Raw genomic sequence first — 14,649 nt, 5'->3', positions numbered from 1 at the left:
TATTTAGAGACAATAAAAAAGCAAATTCATGTGTCTGTATTAATGTATTTGGAAAAACAGTGTAAAAGCAAAATGGCATGATTCAGACAGAGACAGTCAGAAAGTGCAGGAGCTCAGAACTTGCTCTGAGTTGAAGGATCTTGTTGATTTGTTTTAAATCTGGAGTGGATGAAATGTGTTGTGAAATGTGGATGAAGTGCATATTACCAGCAGATGTCACCACAGCATTATAGTTTGACTTGTTTGGCGTCCTGAGAATAGAAACTATACCTGAAACCAAATGTTAGAGCTCATGACATGACGTACACAGTAAAATCCCTAGTGTTGAATTAACACCCCGAGTGTTCATTCGTGTCCAGTGGACTTATATAAACACTGTAGGGTGTAAATTCATCACTCTGGGTGTTAAATCAACACTGGGGATTTTGCTGTGTTAAATATTAATATTAGAATATTAAACAACAGGTGCAATATTGATTAATGTACCGATATGAATTATTAATTCATATAAAACTGGGTTCAGTGTGGTAGAAACATTGTGATGTTTGATGCAGCAATCGCACAGCATGGTCGATTCAAAAGATAACAAATGACATTATACACTATTATTAAATGGTTAACTTCATTCAAAGAGATCCAATAACAAGAACGGTATTGTAATTAAAGAACATTTATAGATTGAAATATCATCTTGAAGTTAGGGCGGGGCAATATGACCATGTAATATCAATATCACAATCATTTATGTCACATTACCTTTTTGGGGGGGAAATTAAACATTTTGTACTTGACATTATAAATGTAAAATGTTTTATAGACATTATATAAACAGTTCCTTGAACTTTATTTATTTATTTATTTTTAATTACTGCATTTGCATTGCAGACCTTGTTCTCATATTGTAAATAATCTGGATATTGTAAATATTTTACAACACTTAATACAACACTGCTATTACTACTATTTCTACAACAACTACTACTACTACTACTAATAATAATAATAACAAAGTATTATGTTTTGTTTATATGCAATATATTAATATGTTGTTTATAACATTATTATATAATATTATATATAATATTTAAATATATTACACAGACATTTTGAGTGTTAATGGGATGCTTTTAGGCATTCTTGAAAACCATGCACGATTAATATAATATTATTATTATTTTTTTTTAGGTATATAAGTAGCCTACTTTTTTCTATATCCTAGGAACATCAAATTCATTTGTTTAATATTTTAGTCCCTTATCGATTACATGGTAACTTTTGGGCTAACAAATCATAAATAAATCAGAATATTTTAAAAAGACATACAGTATTGTATAGCGCCTGTTTTGACCTCACAACAATGGCGCGAAAGGTAAAGGTTTCATATTACCTCACCACGATGGCGCGAAAGGTAAAGGTTTCATATTACCTCACCACGATGGCGCGATAAGCTGCCCAACCCTTCACGGAAAAAAACAACAACAACAACCCGGAAGTGAAGGGGCGGGGCTTATTCCGGGCGACTGATGGGAGGAAGCTAATATGTTAGCTGATTTTAACGCACAAGTCGTGAATTCTCAGGCTGTCGCGCGTGCACTTGGCTACGACAGGAATTTCCCGTTTAAGCGACGTTTTATTTCGTTTTTTCGTCCATGCCTCCGCTTTCCTGATATGACACCGACAAAGAAAATACGACACGGTCGTCTGGGGAGAATCTTGAAGAAATGATGTCGGGTTCGCCGGGACGGATTTAATTTTGTGTCACGCGCCGCTCCGTGGGTTTAATAATGAAATCGGAGGCGAGTCCGTTAGCCAGTCAACGCTGTTGCTATGTAACGTTAGCTAGCTGTAGCGTTTTAAGTTAATAACACTGTCTGTCATGGTTTAGTTTTTTTCCTCCCCCTTTGTCTTTCGAAAGGTTTATCATATTATTTAGGCTTTTAAAAATTTCATTGATAACACATCAGTTTGAAATGAAGGTTCAGTGATACGTCAGCTAGCTAGCTAATAAATAATTTACATAGATACATAACTAGCATAGCTGGAGTTTAGCTGGTGAAATTCTTAATACAGAGGAATAACAGACTGGTAATTCAGCTAAGAAAGGGGAGAATTGCTTTGTCGGTTTAAGTTTACGAGCCAGTGCTGATTTTTTACTTGCACAAGACATTAATCAACATTCAAGTCAGTCCGGCGGTTATGCTAGCAATTTGACTCGGAACCGACTCGGAACCGAATCTAATGTAAGTTAGGTTAAAAAGTTCTGTTAAGCGCGTTGACAGTTTGGGTTTCAGGGAGTAAATATTTGAGGCCCTGCGTGATTTCCAGTTGAGATTTGTGGCACTCCAGCAGGGAGTTGGCTTTCTGTCAGCTTTCTGATCGACTCTTAGGAATATTTATCATCTTACTAACTCTAAATCAAAATGAAGAACTACATGGCGAAGACCAAGATGTGAATTGGAAGAAGGTTGAGCTTATCATGGCCTCTTTTCCTTGGCGTGACTTTGTTGCCCTGGAGGCTGAGATGTTCCAGAAATAAATAACGCGTTTCTAAAGGATTCTAGGATTTATGGATAAGTATGTGTATATGTATATGGGTCTGTCTGGATCCTCCGACTAGATCTCTCTTTTAACGTTGGTCTTCTTGTGGAGAACTGTGTTTGTGTACAAACATGGGAGAAACCAGCCTGAACGACTCGAACGTCAAGGTGGCCGTCCGCGTCCGACCCATGAACCGGAGAGGTGAGGAACCAAATCTCAAATCTCACTTCCTAATGATGTCATTATGATGTCATTACACTGTCTTTTATTGATGACATGTTTGGAATGCGACACACCCTCTCCTACCCCCTCCTACGACCTCATACCCTCTCCTTCACGCTCATACGCTCTCTCATCCTCTCCTGCCCTCGCAGGTACCATTATTGATGCATGTTTTGTCCCTTTATTTCCTGGAAGGTGCTTGTGGTCTACTTTTAAGCTTTACAATAGATCCTCGAGGTCAAATTATGTACCTTTTTAATTAGTCTTAAACGGATATTTATGCATATTAAATTACAAAAACCTCATTGATGAGGGTGCCATTATTTATGAGAGGTATTTAGGGTTAAGGGTTAGCTTTTCCCGTCCCTCGACATGATTATGCAGGTGTTGTCACGCTTGTCTCATATTGGCACAACAATCAGAATTATGATAGATCTGATCTGAAACGGAACACCGCATCATCCAGGGTGTATTCCCGCTTCACTCCCGGCATTCCCGGGATAGGCTCTGGATCCACCGCCGCCCTAACCAGGAGGTAAAATAACGAGCCTGAATATTGTTGGATGATGTTTGGAGCGGAAGCTGTGGAATTTATTTTACAGTTACACCACATCATTTGCACACCGAGCTACTGCAGTGCATCGTGGGATTTCAGGAGTGCACCATGCTTTTAGACACGACAGCTTGCGCACCGTGTACGAGACGCGGTGTCGGAAACGGGCATCGTTCCGTCGTAACGACAGGACCTGTTAAAATATTCGCGCATATCAGTTGGTCTCTGACCCTGGGTCGAGTTTACAAAATGGAGGTTTTATTGGAAGGGATTTGTCATCGTGCTATCATGCAAAAAAAGGACATCATAAGGACACACTGCTCTGTCCTGGTGATGTACCCGTGAAGCTCTGGATCTTTCCCAGAAAGATAACTCAGACTTTCAGTGTCGTTACGTGAAACTCGAACGTCCGGGTGCAGACATTTCTGGAAGGTGAACTTTGTCCACGCGCCTCAGTAAATAAAAGGCAGCGAAGCATGTAAAGTCGTCACGTGTTGGATTTGTGTGTAAAAAAAAAAAAAAAAAAAAAAATTCGGTCACAAGACGACCTTAAACGCTCTGAGATCGAATTAATCTCTAATCTCACTCGGGTACAGGTTTAAGATTCGGCTTTAGATATATATTTCTGTCTAGGTCTTTATAGCGTTATTATTTTTTTAGAGAGTTTCTGTACACTTTTTAAACGCCATAAAATCAGCAGACCGGAGTTCACTCAGATGTGGACTGCCGTCTGTCCTTGCCTTACTTCCTCAGATCTCTCCTCGGTTCTGTTTCCGTGTGTGTGTGCGTGAACAAAAGAAGGAAGGGAGTCTCAGCGAGCCGTAATGAACTATTTGCTAACGTTGCATAACAGCGGCACGTTCACGTTCTTCTAGTTCGAGTCCAAAAATCAGAGCGAGGAAATTCGTCGACCGTTCGAATAATTTCCTGACGCTCCACGTTGACAGGAAAGCGATGAGCTCACCTGCTTATCTGTTGTCAGACTGACGTGTAGGGTTTGTACACTGTGCATGACTAACGAGGCGGCGCTTCTCAATTTACTGATTATTTACTGAGTTAAAAAAAAAAAAACACACTTTGCACGCTTATTGTGCCGGTGCAGTTATTATTATTATTATTATTATTATTATTATTATCAGTCTCTCTTAACATATATTAGTACGTCAGATGTTTCGACACGTTCTTTTCTCCCAGCCGCAAGCTCCGTTCTCTCCCAGTTTCTCCTCCAGTTCCTCCTCGGCTCTCGGAGTGGGCAGGAAACCTCGGTTTCCTCTTTAAACCGAGCTGCTGGTTGGCATTTTTGGTTCCACGCCGTGCCGTGTCCTCTCCAAGGATTTCTGAGTCAGCGACATTTCCTCTCTAGTTTCCAACACCGAGCTGCTAAAGCTCTGAACGTTTTTGATCCGAATGGTTATTTATCATCAAATAGTGTTCGAATAGAATTTACTTTCCTGGTCCAACACTTACTTCCTTTTTTTTTTTTTTTTTTTTTTTATTGGCGTGGCTAAATTTGATCTGTTTTGCATGCGGTTATTAAAACGTGCTCAGAAGTTTTTGCATATTTAACATCAAACAGTTAAATTAAACATTAAACCAGCTTCAATACTATTACCGTAGACCAAGATTATGATCTATATCATAACGTCCCCCCCACTGAAATGCCTCGAGGGGTCGTAAAATGGGGAGGGTAAAAAGTCTTTCGTGAAAAATTACTACCGGACCAGTACCGAAGGTTCTGTTGGAATATCTCTTGGTTCTTTTGTATTTGTAGCGAATGTATAAGGAACAAAACGCTCGGTATGACGCCGTTACAGGAACATAATCGAGGATGAAGTGGCGTGATGAAGCGGCGTTTCCGTTAAGTTGATTATTTTCCCATGACGGCACGTCGCGACGTGTTTTATTCCTCTTACGCCACAGCAGTTTGCCAATGTAAGGTTATTATTTCTTAATTTAAGAAATGTCGTTATATTTACACCTCTGACACTGGAGACTCCTTCCGTCAATGTTCAATTAAACCTCAGGTTGTGTCATCTTATATGTAAATCATTATACACACGATGTAGGAGTCGCACAGCTGGAGGACGGGATGCGTGACGCTCCTGTTGCTAAGCGATTGGCGTTTGTTATTACGGACGGCACCGTGTACGGACATGCCCGAGTCTCAGTTCCAGCTAAACAAACCGATTTCTGTAATTAATTCAGATGGAATATATGCTGTTAAGCTTGTTTACCACTAAAGTCAACAAAACAACTTCCTGCATTCGTTGTTCAACAAACGGTCCGAGGACGCTGTCGGTGTGTGTGTTTGTCTTCAGGCAGGAGTATTGTTATGGCTGGTATTTTAAGTAATTCATTGTTTAGACCTCTCTCTCTCTCTCTCACACACACACACACGCCCTCTCTCTCTCTCTCTCTCTCTCTCTCTCTCTCTCTCTCTCTCTCTCTCTCTCACTCACACACACAAAGCCAAAACATTTCCATGTCCCATTTCACCCCCCCCACCATTTTGTTCTTCAATAGCAGCCGCATCAGTCTGTTATTATTATTTATTACACATAAATCGTAGTGTGTGCGTGCTGTACAGAATGTTGAATCCGCTGTGTCTCTCCATATTTGTCAACAGAAAAGGACCTGAACACAAAATGTGTGATCGAGATGGAGGGGAACCAAACGTTCCTGTATCCTGCAAGCGGGAACCTGGGAAAAGCCGATTCGAGGTGAGCTCACGTCAGAGAGGAGTTTTCGTATCTGCTTCAGAGAGCCGGCATTCTTTTCTTCATAACATTCTACTTCTTCTTCTTCTTTTTCTTATTATTATTATTATTATTGTTCTACTCGAAAATTTGTTTCGTTTTTCCTAAATTGTTAAGCAAGAAATAACAAACTACCACACGACGCTGATTATTTTCCACTAACAGCACATCCACAGCGAATCGTTTTATTCCTTTTATAGCTCTGCAAAGCACTCGTCTTTTGTTCAGTTACTATAGAAACGATAATGTTTAGTATTACACAGAGTACATTTATTTAAACCTGGGATTTGCAGCTGCACTACTGTCAGAGACGCTGTTCTCGAAAATGAATCCACACCTTCAGACCAATCACAATCCAGAATTCGACAGTTTGGTCTTTCTTCGGTCGATCATTAGGATTTGTTGGACGTACACGATTAACATATGATCGAGACGGTGTTTGGTTTTTTGTTGTTTTTTTTTTTTCTACCGGTGTGTTTGGAAGCCATTTTGTTAGCGCGCCTAAATATCCAAATATCGTTCAAACTAGCTTGTGTCGTAGAATTTTGTACCGATATCAGTAAGATGTGTGCGTGTGTGTGTGTGTGTGGGGGGTAAAGCTGTGTATAACCCATGTTTCCAGACATAACTCTCCTCCGTCTGACTTCTCCCTATTTTCTTCACCCCTCTGTCGCCGTGGCAACGTCGGGGGGAAGGTTAACCCCAGGTCACCCTCAGCCGAAGGACGGTTCTCCACGTTAGACAGGAGAGCATAGAAGTTAGCTTTAGCATCTGTTGGCCATAAACGTTTGTTTTATGGCGGTAAACAAGAGAGCGCCATCACGGCTTTCTCCCGACGTGGCGCGTGGACAAAAGGAGCTGCTTTTAAACTTGGAAGTGAATGGACCCGCCGCCTGCTGCCTTCACACAGCGGACAGTTTAATTGCAGACCGGAGTTCATGTGTTGAATTTCTGCTCGTGTTACCACCGCACCAGATGCCGCCGCCGGCACGGTTCACGTGGGTGCAGCGTGGCCGCTCACAAATCCCGCGCACTCCGATTCATATTCATTGTTCAGGTGGGCGTTAGAGAGCATACGGCATTCTCCCCCGCCGTCGCACCCCGTCTCATCGGACACGTCTCCCTCTTCCTTTTGTCACGGAGGGGATTCCACGACTTTGCGTGAGCGTATCTCGTACTGACTCCGACGGGTCTTAGTGCCTGACACTTTTAATAAAATCCAGATCGTACGAAATAGATTTACGTTCACGATTACGTTAATTAAAGAATAAACGTGTGTGTATTTGCTTTTAAGATGAAAGCGAGATTTTTCTCAGAGATCATTAAAGACGCTTCACAGCTTTTATGAACAAAAATGACCAAAACACCAACTAAAAAAATATATATATAAAATTTAAAATCCATCACGTTCCTGTTTTGTCTTTTGTCTTTTCTTTTTTTCTTTTTCTTCCCCAGGTTCTTCGCATGACCGTGAACACTTTTGTCACACCTGTGTCTTGTTGTGGCAGGTCTGTGATGACTAGACTCTTCACCTCAGTTTATCAAAGAACGAAACGTACTTTTATGCGTTTATTGTTTGGTTTAGTGTTGTGAAAGGAGTTAGTTACTGTTCTCATATATGTTATAGCAGCTATAAACAGTGTCTCCCTCAAAACAAACAAAAACAACCAAACTTGCCGCTTGACCTATTTTGTACTATCATTGGTTTAGCGTATGTAAATGTCTGCCTGACTGTAATGTAGGTCAGATACCGTAACCCATCTCCTCACCGCTCACGGGCTGCGTATTTGCATACAACTGAAGCGGAACGTAATTCTTAAAATGATTGCGAGAGACCGAGCGAGTAAGTACGTGAGTAACGTTTAAACGGCTTGTCTCATCTTTCTGACATCGTGTCATGTGGTTCCCCGTCAGGAGGTCAGACGCGGAGCCTCTTAATCACTCCGCTGACTCACACTGACGGCTGCCTCCGAACAACCGTGTCGGGTCTTGAGAACGTGCCGTAGCGTAAGCGGACGGAAGGAGACGCTTTATCGCACGGCGTGTTCATCCATCATCGATCGAGACGCCAACGTGATCTATTTAATTCTCGAGACTTGGACTTGTGAGCCAGTTTCTTAAGATACATAAAATAAAAATAACCACCATAGCTGTATGGTAATGATGTAGTTCTAGGCAATTACACGGAACTTCTGTGCTTGTATTTATGGTTGGCTTTTAAACCAGAGAGAGAGAGGAACCTGGTCATCCTTCTTCCTGTTTGGTGGAATGGGTCTCTCTGGTGGATCTGATGGCCTCAATCAGTGGCACAGTCCCGGACCTTCGTTAGCCGGGCGTTATTCAGGACCCCGTCGAGCCCTGGTGTGATAAATGATAGGAATTTAGGAGCATGCTGTGTGTAATGTTGGCCTCATCCACAGAATTCTAACTGTGCAGCTATGCAGGAGTGGCAACTGTCTCTGGGGGAAATGAACATTATGTACGACTGTGTGTGTGTGTGTGTGAGAGAGAGAGAGATAGGAACAAGTGTGTGTGTGTGTGTGTGTGCACTGTGCAGGAGTGCAGCAGCTGCAGATGCAATCCACACACCATCAGTGCTCGCTCAAATAACCAGCACTCTTCGACTCCGAAACAAAAGATGAAGCACTGAAGAGTTCCTGTGAGGAAATCTGATCATTATTAGACACTAAAACACTCCAACAACCCAAAGTTTGTGTGTTTACACTCATCCTCCAGCCTGGTTGTGATTGGTCTCACCTGTCGCGAAGGTATTTTTGGGCTAATAATAACCACACGCTTTATTATGAAGGTCAACATGATAACGATGCGAGTCTTACAGTATGAAGAGAAAACATCTGAAACAAGTTAGTTAATGTTGTTACTTACATTATAGCAGTCTGTCCTTCACCAGCCTCTCTTTCTTCTCTTTCTTCAAATTACTAAGACTTGTCTGACACTGGAGACTTCCTTCTTAAGGACGACACTATATCAACACACACGTTTACAGATATTACCGTAGAAACGATGACGTATTCGAATGTAAACATGTGACTTGCAGCTGCAGTATTGTCTGAGCTGTCGTTCCAGAAACTGCCGGCCAATCAGAATCCAGAATAAAACAAACCGGTCACCATATAAAATAAAAAAATAAAGGCAAGACGTGTGTGTTTGAGCTAGCTAGGGGATATTAGAGGTTGTTAATTGTTGTTAATTAGTTGTTAACCTTGGAAGTGCATCTTTCTATACTCTGATATGAGTATGAACCAGTATAAGGAGAGATAAGTGAGAATCAGGGGCTTTGTCTGCACTGAACTAATGCCTTTTTGACTTCTAACACACACACACACACACCAGAGACCTTGGTCTGTTTCTCTCACACACAGTCCACAAAACACACCATCTGACCTTTAGCTGTGTGTTAGTTCTGTGGCAGAAAAATCTGAGAAGCAAAAAAAATATATATGTCTGAAATTGAAATCTATATTTGAAAAGGTTTAGTAAGTCGTCTTCCTTATCGATTTTATCAGACGTTACATTCCTGTTCCAGGTATAATCTCTCCTCAGTGACAGGATGAACTGATTATTTATTTATTTATTTATTTATTTATTTATTACCACATCAATCCGGAGTGTCTCACGCAGCAGACGGCCCCGCGATGCCCCGAAAACGCTCCACGGGGGGCCGAATCGCTTCCAGCTCGCTCTGCAGCGTGACGGGAGATTCTCCCGTTCCGCTCGTTATCCGGCGACAGAGCTCTCCGAGACATGGCCTGATTTTAAACGACAAGCCGAGCCCGAGGTCACCGGAACCGAAACGCCGTTTTTGCTTTCTGCGTTTGCTTCACTGGCTTTTTTCGGATCGCGCGCTCCGGTCACACTGTTTTTTTTTTTTTTTTTTTTTTTTTTTTTACTCGTTTTTTTTCTTTTTCTTTTTAATGTCATTTTCAGGACGCAGAAACAAACTGACTACGTGCCCTTCGTTAGTGATGAAGCATCAATTTCACTCTACTTTGTACTCATAGGTGTGAAAGCACCCTTTAGAACAAAATCAGCATGTAGGAAAGCTAAAATGATTTCTTTTGGATTCATTTCAAACCCAATTTTATGAATGCCAGACTGACTAATTGTGATCTCATGCATTATGATACCAAAAACAATACTGAGGTACGATGACAGTCCTATAGTAACATGCTTGTAATGATCTAAACGTGGATAACTAACTGTATAAATATATAAGGTGTGTAGTAATGTTTATAGAGGTCGTTATATGTGCATATGGGGTGTAGAACAGCTCTGAGTCAGAGTTCCCAGTGTGTGTTTACTCTGTCCTCTCTCTCTCTCTCTCTCTCTCTCTCTCTCTCTCTCGCCGACCGATCGTCTCTTTGTGTTCGGGTCCACTGAGCAAAGTACAGCTGATGACATGGACTCAGGGTTTAGGTTTCTGGGTCCTAGTGCATGTACACTTTGCTAATAATGAGCTATTTTGGTCCACAGTATGTGCGATTTCATGCTTCTTCTGTTTTCTAGAACAGTACCAGATGGTGTATATGTATCGTTGAAGCACATTTATACCAAGAATTGTAAGTTAATCATGATAACCAGCGTGATGATAAATGTCTGGTGTATTCCTTTTCTCCCTCCTTTATGTGAACCGGTGCCGTGTTGGAATGTCATCCGGCAGGAGTCAACCCAAGGTAATCTAATCTAAGAGCACTCTTTTAGTGCATCCTACCTTTTTTATAAATCAGTCATACGAGCACATAAACAGAGATGTTTAAGCCTTTTTTTTTCCTGTCCTTTAGACTTTTGCGTACGATTACTGCTTCTGGTCCATGGACGAGTCCGAAAAGGAAAAATATGCAGGTATTGTTAGGACATCCCTTCTGCCGGATCTGCCAAACTTTTACGCATAATGCTTCAGAGCTGTGCATTTTAATGTCCGAGTTTTATTTACTCGGGGGGAGGGGATGGGGGATGGGGGGGGTGGATGAATCATGTGAACTGAAATTTGAGTAGCAGTTCAATCAAAATGCAAATGTCAGCGGGAACATTTCCCAGATTTGGATATTAGAGGTTGATCTTCCTGGTCGTTCTGAAGGACTGTCGCATTCTTTAACCCTTTATCCACAGGACAAGACATAGTGTTTCAGTGCCTCGGGGAGAGTTTGCTGCACAACGCCTTCCAGGGTTACAACGCCTGCATCTTCGCCTACGGGCAAACGGGTGAGAGACGCTCCATACGCAACCAGGTCGTCCCATGGTGCATCGCTTCGGTCTTTAATCTTTTATTTTACACCCAAGTCAGTAGGCGAGAATCTGACCAGATTCGTCTCTAAGATCTATGTCTCAATGTTAAAGACAAATTAAAACAGACTTATTTAAAAAAAAAACAACTTTGTTGGATGTTCAGGTGGGAGGTGAAAGAACATATTACCCAATATTATGTCACTTTCATCTCATCAATAAATTCAGTTACTGGACCAGCTGATGAGTTACTGGACCAGTGACTTTATACTTATTCTACAGAATTTAACATTTTGAACTTTTCAGTGTATTTTATTTACATCTATTTTTCGTATACATTTTAAATACATTTCGTTAAAGTATGAATCAAACCTATTATACATTTATTGTGTATTGTAGAATCTTCTAGTGTTGTGATATTTTTTGTCATAACACCCAGCCCTACTTCACATTATCCCTTTAGGCAAGACGTGTGTGTGTGTGTGTGTGTGTGTGTGTGTTTTAGCTAGCTAGGGGATATTAGAGGTTGTTAATCGAAATATTAAGGATGTCGGTGGATGTGAGTCATTCTAAGAATGCAGGAACGTTCCTGGATAATTTCCTGAAAAGTGTGAGAAATCTTCAAAGTGTATCTTTCTATACTCTGATTACAGTGTGTGTGTGTGTGTGTGTGTGTGTGTGTTAATGTAGGCTCGGGGAAGTCGTACACCATGATGGGTTCGGCAGACCAGCCGGGTCTGATCCCTCGGCTCTGCAGCTCGCTGTTTGAGCGCACGCTGCAGCACCAGAGACAGGAAGAGAGCTTCACCGTGGAGGTCTCTTACATGGAGATCTACAACGAGAAAGTTCGGGACCTCCTCGACCCTAAGGGGTGAGGATCAGCACATGATTGACCATGAGCACTGCACACGTTTATTATGTCATTGCTTAACATTCTGGAGGCATTGACCAGTAACATTTTATATATATATAAAATATAATGTATCATTTTTTTCCTGCCGATAACAGCATGTCACGAAGTGTTTTATTCCTCTTATACCATAGCAACAGCACAGAGATTGTTATTAAGCACTTATTTATTAAACAATGACACGTCTTACTTTTTTATCTGTTTATAGATACATTTAATGTTATGGAACAAGACGGAAGCGTGCAAAACGTAAACTAAATGTCCTAAAGATGTCGAGAACACGTACAAAAAACTTACAGCTTTACCTCTGACACTGGAGACTCCTTCCATAAACGCTAAATAAACAGCTCGTCAAAGAAACGTCTGCCGTACACGTCCCCGTGAATGAGCTGTCACTATAGAAACAATAACGTATCGGAACGTGCAAGTTAATATTAATTTGGAGCCGCACTGCTGTCGGAGTCGCTGTTGGCCACCTGACCAATCACAATCTAGAATTCTAGAGCACTGTGGAGTAATTGGTGCAAGAGCTGTAATAATCATACCGTTTAATGCTACCTCACAGTAAGGGGGGGGGGGGAGTGGTAAGCGTGGGGTAATAGTTTCACACGCAGCAGATTGCTCGAACAGCATTGGCGCCGGTCATGTCGATTGGTTTAACCTTGCCGTCTCTTCACAGGAGTCGTCAGGCTCTGAAGGTGCGAGAACATAAAGTGCTGGGGCCGTACGTGGACGGACTCTCTCGGCTCGCCGTCGCGAGCTACAAGGTACAAGTCTAGTACAGACAAGACGAGCGATGCGAGAGTCCTTACTATTTTTAGACATCATGTTTTCACAGCTGCTTGTGCAGTGCAATATATTTCACAAAATGTCTTCAGGATTTTGCTTTTGTTACCGATTTCACTCAGCCAAAAGGAAAAAAAAAAAAAAGGTCAATTGAAAAAACTGCACGTTTTTACCACAGCAATACGCCACCGTTTTTATTAAACAACACGTCATACTTTTATTTATCTGTTTGTGGTTAGATTTAACGTTGTGGAACCTCCATGAAACAAGTTCGAGTTTCTCACTTACGCTATAGCAGCTGTAAACAATCGTTCTCTCACCAGGTTTTCGTCCCCCCCCATTAAGAAATTAAAATAATTAAAAAATAATAAAACGGAGCTTGTCATGTTACTGAAGCGTGAACTCCTCTGTCCTGAAGAAAACTTAAAACCTCTGACTGTTGCAAAGCACCGACACTGGAGACTCCTTCCATAAATATTAAATAAACATGTCTTTACAGAAAACTTCACATACATATCAGCGATTATTCAGGTTTGCGTATGACATACAAATGCTAGCACATTAATCTAAACCTGTGATTTGGAGCTACACTACTGTCAGAACTGCTGTTATAGAAAATTAATCAACACAGCGCTGGTGAAGATTATGATGTATCGAATCTTTTAGGATTATGTTAAACCGTGTTCTTTATGTAAGTGAGAAACACCATATGATTGTTATTATTTGCTCAGGTTTAGTTCAGATTTAATGTCATTAAAGGAGAAGTGCTGTGTATATAAAGGATTAACAAGCGTGAAGAACTTCTCTCCTCCTCTCGGTTCATTTCCCTACAGGACATCGAGTCGTTAATGTCCGAGGGAAATAAATCTCGCACCGTGGCTGCTACCAACATGAACGAGGAGAGCAGTCGCTCCCACGCCGTTTTCAAGATCATCCTCACACACACACTCCGAGACCTGCAGTCCGGGGTAAGGCCCAGCCCCGATGACCTCATCGCTCCGTCCGTGTTTGCCTTTCCCTTTATCAACTGCTGTTAATCCAAATGAGCTTTAACCCTGTCTGTTCCTTTCAGCTTTATGTTGGAGTTTCCTTTTTACACCAGGACTGATTTTCCCCAAACTAACACGCCGGGTGAAAATAATTCTGGATTCTTGCATTTGTGCACAAAATACAATCCTCTTTTTTTAAAACATTTAAAGAAAAAAAATATATATATATGTATAACATTGTACATAAAATATGTATTTATGTATGGTGCCAAAACATTTCTGTTATTAATCGGCTAATCATCAGGGAATTTAGGCGAAGTCGTTCAGCCCTTGAACACACATGAAGCTTTGAGAGCAGGCCCTCCAATCGGGAGGAAAATCAATGAATAAGTCATGCCGTTTCCTGACTCGAGTGTCGACTGATCTCAGTCCCACTTGCTCGTGTCACCGCGTCCCTCTGCGCTGCCCGTTTTATTCGCTACCCGGCAAAGATCGCTTGCCTTCCAAATCAATAATTCAGCAGCGAGTGAAGCGTACCTATGAATCAGCTGCTGCATTCTTTCTCACTGCGGTGCCCCGAGCGCTGAGCTTCTCTCCCCAGCGCTTTGGCAAGAGCAGGACTTTATTTACATGGTATTTTACATGCAAAGG

The 14,649-nt window shown here is 41.5% G+C and overlaps 1 protein-coding gene across 2 annotated transcripts in view; it reads left to right on the top strand.

The window, feature by feature from the left end:
* Window positions 1-1,487: 1,487 nt before the first annotated feature.
* Window positions 1,488-14,649, top strand: part of kif13ba (kinesin family member 13Ba) — a 33,717-nt gene continuing 20,555 nt past the window's right edge. For both annotated transcript variants that reach the window (XM_053632210.1, XM_053632209.1), the window contains exons 1-8: window positions 1,488-2,739; window positions 5,940-6,033; window positions 10,751-10,763; window positions 10,872-10,932; window positions 11,200-11,292; window positions 12,004-12,184; window positions 12,903-12,990; window positions 13,843-13,977. In XM_053632210.1, coding sequence (XP_053488185.1) covers window positions 2,670-2,739; window positions 5,940-6,033; window positions 10,751-10,763; window positions 10,872-10,932; window positions 11,200-11,292; window positions 12,004-12,184; window positions 12,903-12,990; window positions 13,843-13,977 — 735 coding nt within the window. In that variant the 5' untranslated portion in view covers window positions 1,488-2,669. The remainder of the gene's footprint in view (window positions 2,740-5,939; window positions 6,034-10,750; window positions 10,764-10,871; window positions 10,933-11,199; window positions 11,293-12,003; window positions 12,185-12,902; window positions 12,991-13,842; window positions 13,978-14,649) is intronic.

The sequence above is a fragment of the Ictalurus furcatus genome, chromosome 9, assembly GCF_023375685.1.
Source record: "Ictalurus furcatus strain D&B chromosome 9, Billie_1.0, whole genome shotgun sequence".
Lineage (NCBI taxonomy): Eukaryota > Metazoa > Chordata > Actinopteri > Siluriformes > Ictaluridae > Ictalurus > Ictalurus furcatus.
The sequence above is the reverse complement of the archived record's forward strand: the minus strand, read 5'-3'. Positions and strand labels throughout refer to the sequence as shown.